The 23,020-nt window shown below is 36.3% G+C and overlaps 2 protein-coding genes across 14 annotated transcripts in view; one reads left to right on the forward strand and one right to left on the reverse strand.

Annotated features, from left to right (window-relative positions):
- The window catches only part of CPQ (carboxypeptidase Q), a 491,970-nt gene extending 469,685 nt beyond the window's left edge, over window positions 1-22,285 (forward strand). For all 12 annotated transcript variants that reach the window (XM_073999152.1, XM_073999150.1, XM_073999151.1 and 9 more), the window contains one exon: window positions 21,806-22,285. In XM_073999152.1, coding sequence (XP_073855253.1) covers window positions 21,806-21,969 — 164 coding nt within the window. In that variant the 3' untranslated portion in view covers window positions 21,970-22,285. The remainder of the gene's footprint in view (window positions 1-21,805) is intronic.
- TSPYL5 (TSPY like 5) overlaps window positions 1-23,020 on the reverse strand; it is a 329,325-nt gene that overhangs the window by 167,234 nt on the left and 139,071 nt on the right. The window contains exon 2 of one of the 2 annotated variants that reach the window (XM_065519463.2): window positions 11,628-13,420. The exons of the other annotated variant lie outside the window; for it this stretch is intronic. The gene's annotated coding sequence lies outside the window, so the exon portion shown is untranslated. Of the gene's footprint in view, window positions 1-11,627; window positions 13,421-23,020 lie in introns of those variants that run through there. 2 annotated transcript variants of the gene reach the window in all.

Here is a 23,020-nt window from a genome sequence, read left to right on the forward strand (position 1 = left end):
CATACCTTGGACAACAGGAAGGTGAGGGCTGTGATCCCTGAGATAAAGAAAACAAAATATGACCCCTACTATCAGTTTTCTGTCTGGAGGCATATTGGGGGCCATGGAACAGGATGGAGAAACCCATCATAGCATAGTGGTCTCATTAAATTTCAGAGACAAGATTAGAGTTCAGAGAGTCTGAGGCAGCTGTGTTTTGTATAATAGATAGAGAGCCAGAGAGGAAGGAATTAAACAGAAAAATAACTCCAAATATCTGCATAAGGCTCCCCTTCAGTCCTTAGCCAGATATCACACTGAGCATGCACTTGGTAAAATTTCACAAGACTCAGCTATCTGGGAGCTGGAGGCTTAACACCTCCCGGAGCCCACAGGGCTGGGAAAAATTTCAGTTCTGATGAGCCAAAGTGGAAAGAACTTGTTGGGTATGTAGTAAATTCAACAGAGACCCTAGAAAGGCCTTGGTTTAATAGTAAGGTGAAACTAGCCCTAGAATCAAAATTACTTTAGACACACTCTGGTAAAACTTAAAAACAAAACGTGATAAGGATCAAGTACCTCTAGAGCTGCCAAAATAATAGCCAACACTGTTTAAAGGAAAACAAGAAAATCTAGACACTCAACATGTAAAATTTATTATATCTACCATTCAATCAACAATTACTAGACATGTGAAGAAGCAAGAAAATATGACCCACAACTAAAATACCCACTGGAGAGAAGCAGACCCAGAAATGATGGTGATGATGACATTTGTAGACAGGGACTATAAGCAACTATTATACACATATTCAAAGATTTAAGAGAAATCAAAAACATAATGAAAAGAGAAATGGAAACTGTAGAAAAGGAATCAAATGTAATTCTATAACTGAAAAATACAATATATGAAATAAAAAATTCACCTTATGGGCTCATAGTAGATTAGATACTGCCAAATAAAAGATACATGAACTCAAAAAGATAGTAATAGAAGCAATTCAAACTGAAGATAAAATGAGGCTGAAGATAAAAAGGCTCTTATAAAATTAAGAATAGTCTCATTTTTAAATAAAAATGAACAGAGTCTCCATGACCTGTGGGACATCAAGCAGACTAACATATATGTAAATAAAGTCCCAGAAAATGTCAGGGTAATGGCAAAAAAAACCTGAGGAATTAATGACTACAATTTTTCCAAATGTAATAACAACTATAAACTGACATATCCAAGAAATTCAATAAAACTCAGGCATGATAAATGACAAAAAAATCATTACAATCAACTAGGCAGAAAGCAGCAATACAAAAAAATTTAAAGCCTCCAGAGAGTCGAAACACATTATATAAAAAAGAAAAAGATAAGAATAATTACTGGCCGGGCGCGGTGGCTCAAGCCTGTAATCCCAGCACTTTGGGAGGCCGAGACGGGTGGATCATGAGGTCAGGAGATCGAGACCATCCTGGCTAACACGGTGAAACCCCGTCTCTACTAAAAAATACAAAAAAAAAAACTATCCGGGCAAGGTGGCGGGCGCCTGTAGTCCCAGCTACTCGGGAGGCTGAGGCAGGAAAATGGCGTAAACCCGGGAGGCGGAGCTTGCAGTGAGCCGAGATCCGGCCACTGCACTCCAGCCTGGGCGACTGAGCGAGACTCTGTCTCAAAAAAAAAAAAAAAAAAGAATAATTACTGATGTTTTTGTGAGAAAATGCAATGTCTTGTAGAAGACAATGGGTGACATCTTTAAAGTGCATAAACAAAAATCTGCCTACCTAGAATTCTATAATCAACAAAAATATTCCTCAAAAATGAGGATGAAATTAAGAATTTTTTAGACAAAATTTGATGAGCAAATTTTTCACCACTATAAGAAATGTCAAAAGGAATTTATCAAGTCAAAATAAAATAATGAGAACTCAGATTTGCACAAAAGAGAAAGTTTCTAAATTAATAAATAAGTAAGTTGGACGTGGTGGCTTATGCCTGTAATCCCAGCACTTTGGGAGGCCAAGGCAGGCAGATCATTGAGGTCAGGAGTTTGAGAACAACCTGACCAACGTGCTGAAACCCCATCTCTACTAAAGATACATAAATTAGCTGGGCATGGTGGTGTGCCCCTGTAATCCCAGCTTCTCAAGAGCCTGAGGCAGGAGAATCCCTTGAACCCAGGAGGCAGAAGTTTCAGTGAGCCGATATCAAGCCACTGCACTTGCCACTGCACTCCAGCCTGGGCAACAGAGTGAAACTCTGTCTCAATAACATAACGTAACGTAACATAACATGACATAACATAACATAGCATAGTGAGTAAATATAAAAGGCATTTTTGTTTTTAAAATATCTTTAAAAGTAAATGGACTGTTCAAATAAAAAATAATAAAGATACAATGATATATTAGGAAAAAATGTACGATAACACCATAAAAGAAAAAAGAGAGTAAGTGGAAGTATACTATTGTAGAATCCTTAAATATATGAAATACATATCGAATGAAGACTGTGATAAATTAAAATGCATATTGTAAATGCTAGAGCAACCATTTTTTAAAAATGGTATAGCCAATAAGCCATAGAAAAGATGAGATGGAATTTGAAATGAAAAACCTCATATGAAATGAAAGGAAGAAAGGAACAGTGAAAGAACAAAGGAATAAAGAATAAAGTACAAAAAAATCAAGATGATATAATAGACAAACTCAATGTACCAGTAATTACATTAGGCATAAATAGACTAACCACACCCCATTAAAAGACAGAAATCATCAAACTGAATTTAAAAAGCAAGATTCAGTTATATGCTATTCACAAAAAAACACATTTTAAATATAAAAATAGCTAGGTTAGATATAAATGGATAGAAAAAGAGATACAGCAAATTCTGTATACGTGAAGGCTATCATAATTGTACTATCTGAAAAAGTTGGCTCAAAATAGAGAACATTATTAGAGAGGAGGAGAGACATTTTATAATGGTAAAATAATCTATTCATCAATAAGACACAGTGATCTTAAAAGTAAATTCACTTGCCAAAGTGGGCGGATCACAAGGTCAGGAGTTTAAGACCAGCTGGCCAACATGGTGAAACCCCATCTCTACCAAAAAAACAAAAATTAGCTGGGCGTGGTGGCAGGTACTTGTAATCCCAGGTGCTCTGGAGACTGAGGCAGGAGAATCGTTTGAGCCGGGGAGGTGGAGGTTGTAGGGAGCCAAGATTGCACCATTGCACTCCAGCCTGGGCGACAGAGCAAGACTCTGTCTCAAATAAATAAATAAATAAATAAATAAATAAATAAATAAATACAAAGTAAATCCACTCAATTACAAGCTTTGAAAACTACATGAAGAAAAAACTGACAGAATTCAAAGAATACACACATCTATAGTTGTGGCTGGAAATTTCAACACTTCTCAGCAGTTGTTAGAACAAGTAGCTGGAAAGTCTGGATATGGAAGATTCAAACAATACTATCAATTAAATTGATCAAATTGATATTACAGAATACTGCATTCAACAACAACATGGTGTACATTCTTTTCACATGGGATATTCACCATGATAGACTATATGCTGGGTCATAAAAGCATCTCAACAAATTTAAAAGGATTAAAATTATATGAGGTCTGTTTGTTGACCACCATGGAATTGGGTAAGAAGTCAAAAGCATTAAGATATCAAGAAAATTCCCAAATACTTGGAAATTAAATATCACACTTCTAAATAAGCCATAGATCAAAGAAGAAATCACCAGGAAACTAGAAGTTATTTGAACCTTATTGATAATAAAAACACAATATATCCAAGTGTATGGGATGAAGCTAAAGCAATGCTTAGATGGAAATGTGTAGACTAAATGCTTATGTTAGAAAAGAAGAAAGTTCTAAAATCAGTGATCTAGCTTCCACATTAAGAAGCTAACAACAACAAAAATATTAACCTTAAGTAGAAAAAACTAGAAATCAATGAAATAGAAAATAATAAATAATAAAGAAAAATCAATGAATTTTAAAACTGACTTTATGAAACAAAACTATAAAACTGATGAACTATCAGACTGGTCAAGAAAAAAGAGAAGATGCAAATTGGCAATCTCAGGTGTGAAACAGGACACATGACTACATACACGTTGTTAAAAGGACACAAAAGGACTCTAATGAACAAACATATACCAAAAAATTCAACAACGCAGATGACATGCATAAATTCCTTAAAAGACTAATTACTAATACTGATTCAAGAAGAAATAAAAAACCTAAATACCCCTATACATTAAATGAATTGAATTCATAAGCAAAAGCCTTTACTCAAAGAAAACCCCAGGCCCATGTAGTTCCCTAATTAATTCTGTCAAACATTTAAAGGATAAATAATAACACGACTATACAAACTTTAAGAAAACAAAGAGGTAAATACTTCCCAACTCATTGTATAAGCTGTATATGACACTGATATCAAAACCAAAGATATTTGTAAGAAAACTGTAGACCAATATCCTTCATGAATGTAGACACAAAAATTCTTAACAAAATATAAGCAAATTAAATTCAGCAATATGTAAACTGGATAATATACTATGTTCGAGTGGCATTTATCTTAGGAATTTAAGGTTGGTTTAATATTTTTAAATCAATCAATATAATTTACCACATTAACATAATAAAGGAAAGCATATGATCATTTCAGGAGGTGCATAAAAAGCATTGCACAAAATTCAACAGCCATTCATAATAATGACTTTTGGAAAATTAGGAATAGTAACAGCTTCCTCAAACTGTTAAAAGGCAGTGATGCCAAATCTTCAGCTTAATTATGAAAGATTGAATGCTTTCCTCCTACGATGAGGAATAAGACAAAGATTCTCATTCTCACCACTTCTATTTAAATATCATATTGCAAGTCCCAACTAGTATAATTAGACAAGACAAAGAAATGAAAGATTACAGATTGCAAAGGAAGTAGTGAAATTATTATTATGAATAAACAACAGGATTGTATACTGTCAACCTAAATAACTAAAAGAGAGAGGCTCTGTGAAACAAAGATGTTTATCTGGGAATAGAGCATTACAATGGAAATATGTATGCCATAGTAAACTATGTGTGTATTCAGGGAGATAAAGAAGACAAAGCTTTTTCAAGGAAAAAATGAGGAAGATTACATAATTGTTTTGCAATAATTACCCTTGACTACAGAGATAAATAAGAAGGGTGTGATGGGTGCACTAAAAGCCCAGACCTCATAACTGCACAATATATACACATCTTCTGCACTTGTACCCACTAAACCTATAATTTAAAAAAAAATTAAGAAAAAATAACAAGAGTGACACCTTCTGAGGTTGGACAGGTAGCTGCTGGGCAGGTGTACTTACAGAAGTAAGTTTTATGCAAAGTCGATGGTCCTTGTGCAAAGTTGTGGTTTTAGCAGTCTTTTTTGTTATCAGGCATGCAAGCATGAGAACCTTCTCTTCATGACCTTCCCTAGCTGTATTTGTTAGGGTTTTCATAACATTTATGGCTTCATTTTTATTCTGATAACTTTCACAGTACATAGAAAATCCTAAGAAAACTACAAACATATGCTACTAGAAGTAAGAAGTAAACTTGGCAAACTTCACAATATATAAAACTAAAGTTTATGTATGTATAATAACAACTAGCAAATAATATTTTTAAAATAACATCAAAGAACATGAACTACTCAATAATAATTTTAGTAAAGTACACTTAGGAGTAAAGTAAAATTAAAGTAAAGTAAAATTAGGAGATTTTTAAGCAGACTTAAATAAATGAAAGACAAATTTTGAAAAAGGAGAAAAAAAGTTTGAGGGCTTACTCTGATTTCAAAAACTTTCCATTCACCTACAATAATCAAAGTCATGTGGTATTGGCATATTGGCATAAGAATAGACAGATCAGTGGAATAGCATAGGTATGTGCATATATGGTCACCTAATTTTTTACAAAAGTACAAGGTTATTCAATGGGAAAAGGATAGTCTTTACAACAAATAGTGTTAAAACAGATATCCTTAAGGGGAAAAAAATGAACCTTAGCCCTTACTTCATACCCTGCACAAAAATTAACTCAAAATGGATCATAAACCTAAATGTAAAATCTTAAACTATGATAATTATAGAAGAAAATATAGGAGAAAAATCTTTTGACCTCAGGTTAGACAAACATTTCTTAGATTACTAAAGGAACTAACCACTTAAAGAAATTGATAAATTGGACAGCGTCAAAAGTAAAATTTCCACTCTTTGGAAGACACCATTAAGAAAATGAAAGGCAAACCACAGAGGAGAAAATACAGTGCATACATCTGACAAAGAACTTGTAATTATTACAACTCAATTAAAAGGAGACTAACAACTTAAGAAAAAATGAGCAAAATATTTTAACAAACATTTCACAAAGAAGATACACCAATCCCCAATAAGTACATGAAAAGGTGTTTGAGATCATTAGTCATCACTGAAATACAAATTAAGTCTAGGTGTGGTGGCTCACACCTGTAATCCCAGCACTTTGGGAGGCCAAGGCCAGCAGATCACTTGAGGTCAGGAGTTTGAGACCAGCCTGGCCAACATGGTGAAACCCCAACCCTACAAAAAATACAAAAATTAGCCAGGTGTGGTGGCACTCTACAAAAAATACAAAAATTAGCCAGGCGTGGTGGCACGCACCTGTAGTCCCAGCTACTCAGGAGGCTGAGGCACAGGAATCACTTGAACCTGGGAAGTGAAGGCTGCAGTGAGCCGAGATTGCGCCACTGCACTCCAGCCTGGATGACAGAGCGAGACTCCGTCCCAAAAAAAAAAAAAGAAAAGAAAAAGAAATACAAATTAAAACCAAGACAAGACATTGCTAACACTCACTAAAATGTCCAAAATAAACAAACTATGCAACAATGTGGATGAATTCCCAAATCATTATGCTGAGCAAAGGAAGCTAGACACAAGAGATCACACTGTATGATTCCTCTCATGTAAAAGTACAGGAAAGGCAAGCCTAATCCATAGTGACAGGAATCAAACCAACGGTTGCCTGAGACGGGGATGGGAAAGAATGGACTGAAAAGGGCCATGAGTGAACTTTTAGGAGTGATGGAAATGTTTCGCATCTTATTGCTGTGGTAGTTACACAAGTGTGTTCGTTTGTCAAAACTTGTCAAATGTACACTTAGAATGAGTATTTTCTATTCTATTCAAATTTTGCATAAAAAGCAGCTAAGTATTTTGTTGTTCATGATAGAAGCAATATTAGCACTTACTGTTATCCAGCTCTTTTCCAAGGTGTTGCAGCACTATGAATTCCTTCAGTCACTCAGAGAATTAGGAAATTGGCATGGGTTGTTTTGATCTGATTGGGCATCACAATAGGAGCTGACCTCTCTGTCTTCTGAGCTCTCACTTTGGATCTCATGATTTGTTCCTGGTGTGTAAGTCCTAGCTGTCCTATTTGGGCCTCCTTAAGGTTGGGTGCTTAGCCCAACTATCACAGTCCTTTGCTTAAAACTTTCTCCTTAGCTCCTTTTACGAACGTAGTTATAAGTTGAATGAATGCATGCCTGGAGAGCAATTGAGATGGACGACTGTGGAAAGCGCTGCTTTTCCTATTAGTAGAGATATTCAAGAAAAGGCTCAACAGCCACATATTAGGGATATTATGAAGTGATTTAAACATTAGATGATGGTTGGACTAGAGAAGTTCTCTCCCAGTCCTGATTATGCGAAAAGAAAACTTCCAAGGGGAGGAGACATTTCTCCAGGGGGACGTGAGTCTAAATATTAGGAAGGTCAGTAGCTATTCTGACAACCTACCCACCACAGACAGAGTGGGATTCACTACTAAACCAGCAGAGTGGTTAGATGTCTGTCACCAGGCACGTGGGGCTGAATCAGAAGAAAGAGAAAGATATCATTTTGGAAATTTACAAATGAGACAGGAAATCTAATAAAAGGGATTTCAAAAAGCACATATTCATATGAGAAGTTCCCTGGAAAGAAGAGATGGGTGCTGGTGCGGGCAGGGGCCATCTGAGGATGGCAGCTTCACGGAATTGCCCTCTCACTCCACTCTGGGGCCACGACTCCCCACTCCTGTGGTCTTCTCCCTAAGATGAGTAAATACGAATTCAGAACCAAGTAAAACGGCCTACACATCCTCTCACCAGACTCTTTTGCTTATAATCATCATCATTACCTTAAAGCCAAAGTTTACTCATCTGTAAAATGAGGATAATAATAATTATAGAATCATTGTGAGGCTCTGATAAGATCATACCTGTAAGTGTTTAGTACAGGCTCATAGAAAGTACTTAGTAAATCCTGGCTATGATTGTGGTTATGATTTTGTTACATGTTTCATCATTAAACCATATATCATTTCCTCCAGAGACAAAAAGTAGGAATGCTATTTCCCAATCTCTGTACCATGCTCACAGCGAAACAGCCTGTGCCATCCACTAACATATCCATAAACAATCTCCACTGCATTCCAATCAGGAACTTAGGGAAAATGAGGCTTTTTTCTTGTTAAGCTTTATCTGCAGAATCTCAAGTAGTTTTTAGCTGTGCTCTTTTATATTCCAGTCAACCTCATTTCCACAGATGTACTCCCCTAGATTGAAAGTTCTGTGAAAGCAGGCACGGAAATTATGCCCACCACTGTTTCTCCAGGGCCTAGCAAGATACTTGGCACTTTGTGGGAGCTGAGTAGATATAAGATGAATGAATATGATGCCCTTTCCAAAATCCTTCTACGCAAGTCTCACTACATTAGCCTCTGCCCTGCTATGTATACAAAAATGAGTGAAAGGTTGATACACTGTAAACCTAACTGTGATCATCGAGTAGTCATTTAACCTCTTTACAGCAGCTGGGTGACTATTTCTCAGCTATATGAAATTATTAAATAAGAAATAATTCATGTTTCATGTTCCATGTCCTCCATCATGAGGCCTTTTTACCGGTTTAATTAGTAAAGGACAGCACACTTTCCTCCCCACCTTTTGTCAAGAATTCTAAAGGCTTTAGAGAAAAATGACTCAGGAGGTGAAACAGCAGGACTCCTGGTGTGATTTATAAACTTGTCACTGGAAACTATTTCAGGATCTGCAGCAGCAAATCTCAAGCATCGTTTACCTTGCCCATAATTCTGGAGTTTGAGTATAAATGATGAAACAGCTAATGGCATGTTACCCCACAAAGTAGCATTAGCTTCCTTTATCATCATCAGCTGTTTTTTTCACAAAAATGTGTAAATTGCAGTTTATCTCACCAGAGAAGCATTGGTCAAATGTACTTTAATTATATTTTGTGTGGCTACTGAGAATAATCACTGTTTCTTCATCATAAGGAGTGTCCTAAAAAATTACATTAATGAGGGTCAACCACAAACAGCAGTGGGAATTTAGCTAACTTTAAATGCTAAATTTGCCCCTCAGCTTTGTAGATTCCCTATAAATGAATTTCTTTGGGTCAGGATGTTTCCCTGAGCGTTGGCATTTAGTGGATATTCCTTGAATCAACCTTGTACTTTAAGTGAAGTGTATTTGCATGAAGAGCATATTCATTTCCCAGGCTGCTGCTTACACATTTGTTTCCCTTTGTTTTGGAATTCACAAAGCTTTTCATGGTTTGCTCATTCATTCCCTTACTGCATAATGATTTTCAGTAGGTTATATTTTAGACGGTTTTGTGTCAAAAAAAAAAAAATATTTGCATCTCTTCATCAGGTAGTCAGTTAAAGAGGCTGTATTGAGCTGCCAAATGGGACACTGCCAGGTGACCAGGAAAGAAAAGCCTACTTGCATAAATAAAATGAAAGCATATTAGAACATTTAGGTAACATTCACCTGATTTTTCACTGTTGTCAACTTCTAACTGTGTTTCATCTTCAAGGATTATGGTTTGAAGCAAGGATAATTCGCCTTGTTTTTGTCTTCCTTGTGGTTCTTCCCTTAGAACCTGGTTTGGGAAAAACCTCACTAATATTTTGTAGCATCAGCCAAGTAGTTGTCATCTTTTTTGTAACCAATTGCCTTACACAAAAGCATAGGCACACTTATTTTGGATAAATCCATACTGTCTGACAAATAAGCAAATATGGAAAATATAAAGGAATCCAAAGGCTCTCACACTCAGATCAATTTTCTTCATTGGCCAGAGCTGCCTCTAAAGAAATTCATTTGACACCGTCTTCATTTTTCTGAACATGATACATATTATTCATTAGCATTTAAGCTTATATTTAATACACATTTTCAGATAGGATTTTTCTAGTAGTGAGACTTTTTTATATGTTTACCTACTATTATCCATGGTAGAGTTTCTTGTGCCCTTGACACTATGATATCTGGAAATGAAAAAAGCCCATTTTGGTTCAGATTCTTGGTCCCTCTAGCTATAATTCTACTGCTGACAGCGGCCCCTAGAGGCATTTTGTGGAGGGCCGCTGCCACTTTGACATCACCCCTAAAATTGTTGGGCACACCCTCTCTAAAATAATTTTATTTCTCAATATCACTTAATCACTATGAATTTATACTAGAGTCCTTTAAAAGAACAATTTTAGCCTGCCCTACTTGTTGGGAAGAAGAGGGGAAATTAACAGCATCTTATAACTGGAAGGACCTTTATAGGTTCCCAAGACTGATTCCAATTCCAAATAATAATACCAGTCCACAAGTGGACCTGCTTATAGAGAAACACCTGTTGCTTCTGTTTTTTGTCTCATATCCAGTTAGTTTCCCATTCACAGCAAAACATTCCCTTCAATCTCAAGGAAACTCAACCTTTTTGATTATTAGTATAGTTTCATCCAAGTTTGAATAGGTAAAATATCCTCTTTTTCTTGCCTATAATTTTTAAACCTTTTTAAAGGTTGTAAAGAATTAGGTAGTCAAGACTTCTTATAAAGCCAGGGTTTCTTTTTTCCTAGACTCTTCGTGCTTAAGTGCTCTATGATAACATGTAGATGTTATAAATTCCTCAGCTTGGCCATGTGGAAGTGAAAACCACTGGTCAGGGGTGTGTGGATTCTCCCTTGTGACCTCTCTCATATTACTGTGAACCAGTTGGCCTCCAATACCATAAGCATTAACAATGGCTGACAAAATTGGGACTCCAGCTCCATTGTGTCACCTGGGCATCCGTGCAGCAGTCCTGCCAAACAGTCCTGCTAAACTATTCCAATTTCAGATGGGAATTTGATCAGAAACAGCATTTTCATGTAATGCTTCCCACTTGTCTAATTCCCTTGTTTCTGCTTTGCCAACATAATGAGCGGTGGGCATGAAGAGGTGGGGAAGATGTTTAAGTTCAAATGTCGTCTCTGCTAAAACCTGACTTCCACTGCACTGTGGCTTTATAACCTCCTTGTGTTTGTAGCCAGCTATCAAAAATCTGTCCATTTGAACATGATTATACTAAAGCATGATTATTTTAAAGCTTTCATTATAAACTCTACACTGGAAATAATCTTTAGAGTGTTTTCAGGTTTGAAAACCCATATGCACTGAATGTTCTCATGGTGTGCTCTGTCAGAAACAATTTTTAATGATGTTTTCTCAGTGAGCATCATTCCCCAGGTGTGGAGAGAACTGCAGAAAGGCATTTACAAGGAGTCACGCTGGCTCAGATAGGTGAAGGAAGAACTTTATTGACGTCAGACCATGAAAAGAGAGTGGGCAGTAAATTCTATATAGACAAAGGTGAAAACAATCAACTGAGCCTGATATATAAACATGAGTACAATTCAAAATAGAATGGTAAGGAGGTGTGGATGTTTCTTTATCACTATAAATGTTTTTGACACACCTGCACACACAGAAAATTATAAACTCAAAGATAATGAACCTAGAGTCATGTGGAGGGTGTGAGGTGGGTCAAAAGAGAAATAGAGGATATTAAGGAGTATAGGTAGGTATTGAAGAAGAGCTGCATTTTATACACATACAGACACATGCACACATATATACCTATATATACTCTTTCTGTCTCTCCATATATACATATATATTTATATTTTTGCACATGTAAATACATATATGTAATGTATATTTATTTTCCCCCAATACTCCTCATACCTAGAGACCATGAACTACATACAGAGGGAAGGCACACTTTCTACCTGAAGGCCAGCGCTTACATTGGTGATCAGTTTGTTCAGTGCTCTTGATCATTAGAGTATGTGTATAAAATCACGGATGGGAACTTTGTGAGCCATTTAACTTTTGCAAGAAACATATGAATGTGATTGTTCTTTTAGAGTTTGTTAGGTGGGTGGTGGTAAAGTAATACAGTTTTCTAGATGATAAAATCATGAATCTCATACATTTCAAAAATTTTATTCAATCATTAATTAATGAGAATATCAGTAAGATGTTAAACAAATTTAAAGAGCATTTGAAAAACCAAGTCTATGCAACTTAATAAATATATATTAGGATAAAATTGCTGGGTTAGATAAAAACTGGTTAATGTCTTAGAAGCCAATAAACAGTAACTTTTGAGATATCTGTTCTATGGGACAAAATTCATTTTCATCTCTTTTAGACATCTGTAAGTTAACATGTAACTTCACTAAATCTGGAGCCTTTAATCAACAGTAAGCAGTGAGTCAAAATAAGTAGATTCTAATAAATAATCTTTGAGTGAACTTGGCCCTGGAATGACATTGAAAGAATGTACTGCCTACCTTTTTGCTTTATTTTTAAGTCATGAATAATTTTTGTAAGAGTGGAGAAAGGTATAAGAACATTCTGAGTAGTACATAATAGTGTTTGGATCTCAACTTGTATACTGCTATATGTTTACATGGTTTTGGTAAGGAGTACTGGCTTGTCATTCTCCAAGGCAGAAGCTGAGAGTAGAAGCCCCAGAAAGTGGGACTGACTTACCGTAAGTTGCTGCAGAAAAGAAGGATGGAGTCAATCTTTATTTCTGCTTTTGTCCCATTACACGTTAATAATTTTTTTCATTTACCCATTTAGTGATTCAACAAATATTTGTTAAGCACCCACTATGTGCCAGGCATTGAGGATTGGGATGAAAAAGCCCCTGCTCTTAAGGAGCTTACATTCTAGCAGAAAAGACAGACAACAAATAAAAAAACCATGATAATATTGTTTCAGCTGCTAAATAGTGCTATGAAAAAGAAAACAAGAAGCAGCATCAAGGTAAGGGAGAAAATGAGTGACCACATGGAGGGGTGGACTTTAGATTGAATGGTCAGGAAGTCCCAGGAGGACTTTCAGGCCTGCAGAGTGTGGCCTGGCCAGAGCGACGGGCTCAACATCAAGTAGGGCTGCCATTCATCTTCTGCCCACTGTGTGAATGTAATTCAAGTCTTTACTGTATTTCATGGTCCAGGATACCTCCAACCCAAGTTTCCATCTCCTTGTCATCAAGTAGAATAGGGGTGGAAGATCAGAGCTGCAAACAAAGCAATTCATACAAATGGTTTCCCACTGCAGAAAAGACACATTTACTGGGATAGGGCAGTGAGAGAAGGTACAGAGCATGGATTTCAGATCAGAGACACATGGGTTTGAATCCTATTTCTACCACTTATTACTGTATGACATTAGACAAGTTACAGAGATCTATTTTCCATCTGTTAAAGACACATGAAGATCCCTCCCTCATGGGGCCAATTCAATGAAATCATCTCCAGAAAGTCCTCAGTACACAGAAAGCACTCAACAAGTAGTGACTATTATTCTTGCAATTCCCCTATATGGGGAGTCTGTAGTATCATCCTCATGTAGTACTGATTAACTAGTCCTAGTTACTGCTGCCACACAGTTTTACAACCTTACAGAAAGATGACTCATTATCACACAGTTCGGATACCCTGGGACCTGCAAGTCCACCAGAGGTGTTGGTGTTGACCTAAACTATGTGGTCAAAATTATCCCCATAGCCAAGCCAAGGTTTCCAAAGAGACCGAAGGTACATAGGCTTAGTGGCACACCTAAAACTTTTTCACCCAAGTTTGCAGATTCTTGGGTAGCTTGAGAGTTTAGAAACTAAAACTAGAACACTTTTAATGGATTTTTGAGGATTCCTTTTTTTTTTTTTTTTTTTTTACTTTCTGGTCCTGTCTTGTCCTTTGTTTTCCTTTCCTTTTTGCCCCCTCTTATGAGTTGAGTTGCTTTTTCTTCTAGGGAGCTATGTGTTAGGAAACTGTTAATGAACTGCTTTTGAGTCTAATTTTCAGTAAGATTTAATACAGTAGGGATTAAACTGCCCCCTTGAAAAGAGAGATTAAGTGTCTGCAAATCCCATGAATTGATTTTCTAATTGTTTTGGTAATAATGTGTGTTTTTTTTCATTTGCTAATGTTGCTGAAAATAATAATAGTTTTGATTAAATTTTAAATGTATTTTTAGTATTTTAAGGATTCTAGAGGGACTAAGTTTTCTTGCAGGGAATATGTTAAGACCATAACATTCTTCCCTAACCCATAATTATTATGATCAGGGAATGTCTATAATACATTCCATGGCAATTAAATTGCATACCCCAGACTGTTCAAGATGTGTTTATAAAAGGAGAAATGGATTTCCCACAGCTGCTCGCCTGTGAATGCATCCTTCACACAGAACCACAGTAGCCAGTGTATGCACTAAAATAACAGACTTGAATTTAAACTTTCAGTGCTTTCGAATGTCTTTCAAAAACTTCTCATAACACAAATTGCTTAATTTGTGTACATGAAAACTCACTGATTACATATGAATGAGAGTCAACCTACAATAATGGGGACTTTGAGAATCTTTGTGTATGTGCCCACCCATCTCTTCAGGAATTAGCAGGTATTCAGTCTTGTTCCAACATTCTGCACAAGCCGCAGTCATTAGTGAGAGCACCCTGTGAAGGCTGGAATCTGCTGTGAACAGTGTGGGGCACCTCGGGTATTTTTTATAATATTCATCAGATGGTCTTCACCCAGTCACGTAGCTGGAAAATATTTTCTGTGAGATGAATGTTTACAGAAAAAAAAAAGAAAGATTCATAGAGAATAAGAAGGAGCAAGGGAAGGGGGAAGAGGGAAAATAATCCAAACCAGGGTCAGGTCTGTGATACAGACTAGAATCACAGACCAGCTGTTCCATCTTTAACAGCGATCGTCACAACCTTGATTTATTAAATTGGAATTTAAATCCTCCAAGTTGTAATGAATTGATCATGATGCTGTTGATATGGACTGGTTCATCTTTGTGGCTGTATAACAACTATAATAAAGAATTAATTGAGCACCTACTAATCCTCACAAGCTTCTTGGAAGCTGGATATCATTAGCCCTATTTCATAATTGAGGAAACTAAGTTGAATGGCTTTACATCATTCTTTCAAAGTCACTCAGTTTTTAAGCAGAAGAATTTGAATTTGAACCCAGCCCTACCTGCCTCTAAACCCCATATTCTCTCAGCTGTATCTCCCTGCCTAGGTGCAACGGCTCCTTGGCTGACATGCAGAAGGATATGTCTTCACATTCTTAAACTCCAGACCTCCCTTGGAAATAATTTCCTAATGGTGAAACTGCCCTAATAATGCTGTAGTTTGTTTCCAAGGGAGAATATTTGCCTTCAGAGCAAGCTCCTTCTACCAGCTTTCTATTTCATAAATGCATTTTATGACTCCCTCTTCAGAGCTCATATACCTGTCAGAAGATCCTGTGCAATTTATCCCTGGGGATAGTTAACATTCCCCCCGACCCACCCACCTTGCGATGTCAGGTGCTCTCAGAAATGGAAGTGCAGGATCTCCCTCAGTGCCTGTCTTTTAGATCAGTAGCTGTCACTGATAAAATGTCCTTGGAACTAAAGAGACAAAGTTGCAAGCCAGCCGGTGGGCCCACCCTGGGATATCCTGCAGTTACCAGCATTCTCACTAGTGATAGAAGATGTTTTGGAGTTGTTTTAGTTTTGTAGAACGTTCATGGGAACTTAGATGATATCTGAGGAAATGCCTTCTTCAAGTCACTAGTTCTAAAGGAAGGCAGCCAAATTCCTTCAGTCTGAGAATTTTGGAGCTCTGAAGAGGGCATGGACAAATATTTCTTGCCTCTCTTTTTGAAATACGGAATTTGGAGCCTTTGTCTGTCAACCACCATGCAGTATCTTTAAGAAGCCCTGACTGGGAAGGAAACAGCCCCAAGTGTTCCAAGCTGTCTGCTGTAATAAAATGTCCCTTCCTGTTTCCTGATATCCACAATCCTAATTCATCCTCCATTCACCCTCAGTGACTTCTTTTCTTTGAAGGTTTTTACTCTGTCCTTGTATATGAATTTGACATTCACCTGATGCTCTGTGGGGTCCAGAGAGCATGTACTCCCCACCAGCTTCAACTAATTCTAAAATGTCACAGTTTCTGTTAAAGTGCTTTCTAGCTACTACCAGAATAAACATACAGATTTGTCTCCCCTGGGTGTGCTGTGAGTTCATGGCATAAAGTATTTTCCGGTTTTAAAATGGACTTCTGGCCTGTAATCCCAGCACTTTGGGAGGCCAAGGTGGGTGGATCACGAGGTCAGGAGATCGAGACCACCCTGGCTAATGCGGTGAAACCCTGTCTCTACTAAAAACACAAAAAATTAGCCACGGGCATGGCGGCAGGTGCCTGTAGTCCCAGGAGGCCGAGCTTGCAGTGAGCCAAGATCGTGCCACTGCACTCCAGCCTGGGCGACAGAGCAAGACTCTGTCTCAAAAAAAAAAAAAAAAGACTTTGAGCTTTTCTGCTGGGAAGTGTGGTTATCTGTGCCTTCTGGAGGTCAAGATGTCATCACATGGCCCTGGTCCCTCTCACTTCTCCCCAGACTGGACCTCTTCTCCAGCTGTATACTCACCTTCGTGGTTGTTCACACAATTTCTCCTTCAAGTTTTTTGGAGCATCTCCCTAAGGTGCAGCTCTAGTCACCCCACCTTCCTATTCATCTCCCGGCCACCATGGCTCCACATTTGTGAACTACATTCAGTCTATTTTCAGCCTTACATTTAGGACCTTCACAAGTGGTTGCCAACTTTATCTGCCAATAATTAGCCCAAGTTACCCCCCAATATCAACCAAACTGGAATGCTCACATGTTCTGTTCATCTGGAAACCTGTGCCTATATCTGTGTGTTGACATCCTAAGTATTCCACCCCAGAACAAGGGGTTTATGGGAGTAGATAGGGGAAAACTCTGGTACCAAGTTGTAAGAACTTGGGTTGGGCTTGGAGAAAACCTAGATGGCATCCTGGGGCAATGGATGGCTCAAGAACAATAGCAATGTCCAGTCCACAAGACAGGAAGTAGGGGATTCAAAGAGGGAAATCCTAGCAATGTGGTTACCAGAAACATAGAAACATCCGTCCCCTTCCCTAATATAGTTATTGGATATAATAATAATTGTCTTTTTATAATACATGACTTAGCAGGAGGCAAAATAAGCGAATTCCTCAGAGGTGAGAAATAATAGAAATAACGAAAATCTATAGAAGTAGGAAAACCCTGGGGCCTGGCATTTGTCTGCTAATCCCTGTTTGCCTAGATCATTGGGTTTTACTGAGCAGTGAGTGCCTCTAGGACAAGTACAAAACTTGGGGCCACTAATGTGCTTTATAAGATATTGATTAACTTTAGACTTATTAAGATGAATATGTAACCTATAATTTCCAAGGTCCCCACTGCCAGAATTGAAATAAAGCATGTAACTTCCAAACTATAGAGTTGGGGAGAAAATGAATGAGAGGAGGGAAAAAAATCAACCCAAACGAAGGCAAGAAAGAAAGAAAGAAAAAAGAAACCTAGAAAACACAATAAACAGATAGAAGCAAAAACAAATTCAATTCTAAACTATTCATAAGAGAAACTCCTAAAAGTATGAGACAGAGAAAGGCTGCCAGTAAAACGATAGGAAAGGACATACCAGGGTAATACTCTGCAAAAAGAAGCAGGTGTGTCTATCTTAAATATTAGGAAAAACTAGACTTCCAGAACAAAAAGCAATGCTACAGATGAATTTTCAATTTTCCAGGGATACCTAATTTTAAATTTGTATACCCCTAACAACATAACTTTGAAATATATTTTTAAAATTACTGGAACTACAATATATTCAAAATCACGAAGGGACATTTTCACACATCTCTCTCAAAACTGATGGGTCGAATACACAATAAATCAGTAAGGAGTTAAAAGGTTTGAAGAACACAATTAAGAAGCTTGATCTAATGGACTTACATGAGCACTGAAAGCACATTCTCTTCAAATACATGTGGAACATTTACAAAAATGTATCATATAATAGGCTATAGAGCAAACATCAACAAAATTCAAAGAATCTGTATCATATAGTCAATGTCCTCTAACAGTTAAATTAGAAATCAATAATGAAAAAATAACTTAGAAAACTTCATACTTTTGAAAATTAAAAAATGCATTCTAACTCATGAGTCAAGGAAAAAAGTCAAACTACAAATTAATAAATATTTAGAACTGAATTGTCATGAAACTACTAATGGGAACTGGTAAGATACAGCTAAAGCAGTATCGAGGGAAGATTATAGCCTTACTGCAGATACTAGAGACAAAGTACGTCTGCAGAGTAATAGTGAGTGTTTAACTCCAAAAATTAGGGGAAAAAAGCAAGTAAATTCAAAGAAAGGAGAAGTAAAATAATATAAGCATAATATAAACTTAGGAGCAGGAATCAATGGAAGAATAACTACTAAATAATAGAAAGTATCCAAAAAATGAAAGTCATCATCTTTTCTTTTTCTTCAAAATACTAATAAAACTGACAAACTGCAAGCAAGATTTAAAAAAAAAACGAGAAAACACTGATAATCAACATCAAGAATGAAAAAGAGGGCATCACTATAGGTGCTGCAGACATCAACGAAAATTAAAAATAGGATATTACTGACAACTTCATGCCAATTATTTTGAGCATTTGGGCAAAACTCACAAATTCCTAGACAAATGTAATTTCCATAGTTAATTCAAGAATAAGTAGAAAACCTGAATAGCCCAATAACCATGAAAGAAATTGAATCATTAAAATTGTTATCATAAAGAAAACATCAGACTTTGACGGCTTTGTTAAAAGTTCTACAAAATAACCAGGAAATAAATAATTCTAATCTTACACAAACTATCCCAGAATGTATATAAAAAAGAACGAAAACCATGTTATGAATCAGACACATCCTTGATACTAAAACTGGAGAGTCACAAATAGAAAATGTAGGTTTTTCAAAATGAAAATTTACAATAGCAACAAAATATATAAGCCATCAAAGAAAGAAAACTAACAAAAGATATGTAAAACTGTTATAAAACTTTAAAGACATTACAGAAGACAAATAGAAACATATATCAACACACCATTTTCATGGATAAGAACACAATATTCTAAAAAAAAGATGTTAGGTTTTCCCCCAGTTTAAAATAGATATTACCACAATTCTGATCAAAATCCAAAAATACTTTTGGAGTATATTTAGATGGTTCTAAAATTTATCTGAAAGAGCAAATGGTTCTGAATAATCAAAACACTCCTGAAGAAGCAGGAAGAGAAAGTGAGGGAATTTGTCCTAAGGGATATCAAGGATTCTAAAGTAATAGCAATTAAGATAGTGTGGCATTGTTGCAGAGATAGACAAATAGATCATTGAAACAATTAGCACAAAAATAAACATATAAGGAAACTTAATATGGCACAATCGGTACCACAGATCAGTGGGGAAAGAGGATGTACTACTAATCAATAAATATTTCTAGACAATGGAAAACTGAAAATAGAATCCTACCTCACACCCAACACAAAAATCATTTCCTATTCTGGGTGGGTGAGAACTTAAAAACAAAAATAAAATCTTTTTAAAATTCAGATTGGAATATCAGAGAATATCTTTATAACATTAGGGTAAGGAAGGACTTCTTAAGACATAAACAGTACAAATCTTACAGGAAAAGATTCATAAATCCAACTACGTTGCAAGTAAGAACACTTACTCATCAAAACACACACTAAACAGGGTAAAAAGATGAGCCACAAACTGGGAAATGATATATACAAACTTACTAACAGAAGAGTAGTGTCTAAATTATGCCAAGAACTCTTACAAGTCAATAAGAAAAAGACAAATCCATTGAAAAATGGACAAAATGCATGAACAAGAACTTCACAAAAGAGAAAACACACATAAATGACAAAAAAAATCCATAGTTAAAAACATACTTAATCTCACAATTAGTCTCACTTTTAAAACTGAGAATGAGCTAACATTTCACACTCACCAAATTTACAAAAATTAGTTTGACAATATCAAGTGCTGTAGACTATGTGAAGCAAGAGAATGACTCATACACTAACAGTGTAAGTGTAAATTGAAAAGGAAAACATTTTGGAATTGCATGGTAAAATTGAACACACACATACTCTATAGCCCAGCAAACCACTCCTACATTCAAAGCCTTGAGAGTGTTGGTAGCAACACGTAACAGAAAACTGGAAACAACCTAAATGACCATTGTTGGTAAAATGGATAAAAAATAAATACAAAGAGGTAATGTACTGCAATAAAACATGCAAATACTACAGCTATACACAACAGCATAGATAAATCTTATCTATGTTTGGATGGAAAAAGCAAGCTGAAGAAATATATCTGGAGGATATGGTTCAAAAGTAAGCAATATTAACTGTGTTATCTGTACATGTATATTTGTTATATATAGTCAAATACATATATGTGGTAAAGTATGAAGTGGTAAAACTGTAGAAAAGCAAGGAGTGATTAAGAGGCAAGGCAGGCTAGTGGGTACCTCTGGAGGGAGGAAAAGATCCGCAATGGGCAGGGGTGTCATAAATGGGTTTCCAAGATACTAGTAATATCATTCTTGAATTGAATTATGGACACATATATATACTTATTATTGTCACCCTTTATAATATACATTTATGTTCTCTACAATCTTATGTGTGTTTGGTATATTTCACAATAAAACAGTCAACCAACCAATCAATCAAGCTAGCTAGAGGCTAAAGAACTGCAACTAGAATCCGTAAGATGAGCCTAGTAGGTTTTCAAGGATATATAAGAGACAGTGAAGTTTCCCTGAGGCTATGATCCATGACTGAAACTAGCAAAAGGCTTCCCACTTGAATGAGAAGGAAGCTTTGAAGTGGGGCAGAGACTCCTGCTGGTGCCCTTGGAGGTTGCTGGGGACATTATGACTCTAGGTAGTAAATGGATGATTTGAGAAGGAAAACTTGAACAAAGGGGTATTGACTTTCTTTTGTATCCAGGAAGGTACATGATTTGCAAACATGCAGATACAAAGAAGATACTGTCTTTTTATAAATATGAGGCATTTGTCTCAGTTACTTATACAAATAAAAGTTTATTTTCCCTTATATCACTGGAAATCCAGAAGAAGGCGGTGCAGAGCTTCTTGAGAGAGTTAGCAATATTTTCTAAATGCAGGCTACTTCCACTCTGCCATTTTCAGTTTAGGGGTTTTTTGCCCCATGAAGCTCCAAAGTTCTCATCTGCCTTTAATGCAGCATTAGGGGTATTTTCCCAACTCTTCGTCAACGAAGTTAAAGATTTTTCTAGAACTCACCCACAGCTGGGTACTCACATTATAGTCATCAGAATGGTGACACATGGACATTTCTTGCTGCAAGAGAGCCTGGAAAAGTAATTATTTTGCTATTGCAGAGTGTACAATAGGAGCAGGCAAAAGTGAAGAGGGAGAGGTGTGTGTATTCAGCAGTGTCTGTCAAAATACTCCACTAAGAATTCTTCCTCTTTTATCTGCAGGAGCCAGTCTACTTGATGACTTATACAAGTATTTCTTCTTCCATCACTCCCACGGAGACACCATGACTGTCATGGATCCAAAGCAGATGAATGTTGCTGCTGCTGTTTGGGCTGTTGTTTCCTATGTTGTTGCAGACATGGAAGAAATGCTGCCTAGGTCCTAGAAACAGCAAGAAAGAAACATTTTCATGCTTCTGGCCAGGAATCCTGGCTCTGCAACTTTGGAAAACCCCTCTTCACATAACAATTTCATCTAATTCATCTTCAAAGCGCAACTCTATTTCATGTTTTCTGTTATTATCTTTCTTGATACTTTCCAAATTCTCTGATTCTAGAAAAAGGAATCATTCTCCCCTCCCTTCCACCACATAGAATCAACATATGATAGGGATCACAGCGAGGGCATTTCTTTATATCACCTCTTAAAAACATCGTTTCCACTTTAAAACTAAACACAATAAATTTTTGGAAGATCTCTGATTTTTATGTGTTCATTTATGAACATAAACATTAAATATGAAAATATGGTTTATATTATTTATTGAAGGAGTAGAAGAATTACTCAATTTTAGTATGATCTTAATTGAATATATGGAGGCATTTGACTTTCTAATTTGTATATTTTCATATTATGTGAATTTTAAAAATGAACTTAGGAATTTTTTAATTTGCAGGAAAAAAGGATATTATCATTTGGGGAAAAAATCAAGAATATATAATTCAATTGCCTTATTAAAGATAAGTACTAGGGTCCGTCACTAGATAAATAGCAATGCAATTTTGCATTTATGTTTTGTATATTTTACACAACATTTCCATGAAGTTGGTGCTTATTCACAATTTGCTGATGACATGATTGAAGCTCAGAGAGGCTCAATAATATTTTCAGAGCCGTCTAGAGCAAACACAGTAATCCCCATCCTCTCTGGAGCCAATTTCTACTATTTTTCCTCACACAACATCCAATATTCAATAAAAAATTACAAGACACACCAAAAAAAAGAAAAACAAGAAAAAATGAACTTATTGTCAAGAGATAAAGCAATTAAGAGAACAAGACTAAGAGATGACCTAGAAGTTTGAATGATCAGAGGAGTTTAACCTAACTATGATAATTATGTTAAAGATCTAGTAAGAAAAATAAACCGCACACATGAACAGAAGGGGAATTTCAGCAGTGTTGGAAATCATAAAATGGAGTCAAATATGTTAAAA

This window comes from Macaca fascicularis, chromosome 8 (genome assembly GCF_037993035.2).
Source record: "Macaca fascicularis isolate 582-1 chromosome 8, T2T-MFA8v1.1".
Classification (NCBI taxonomy): Eukaryota; Metazoa; Chordata; class Mammalia; order Primates; family Cercopithecidae; genus Macaca; species Macaca fascicularis.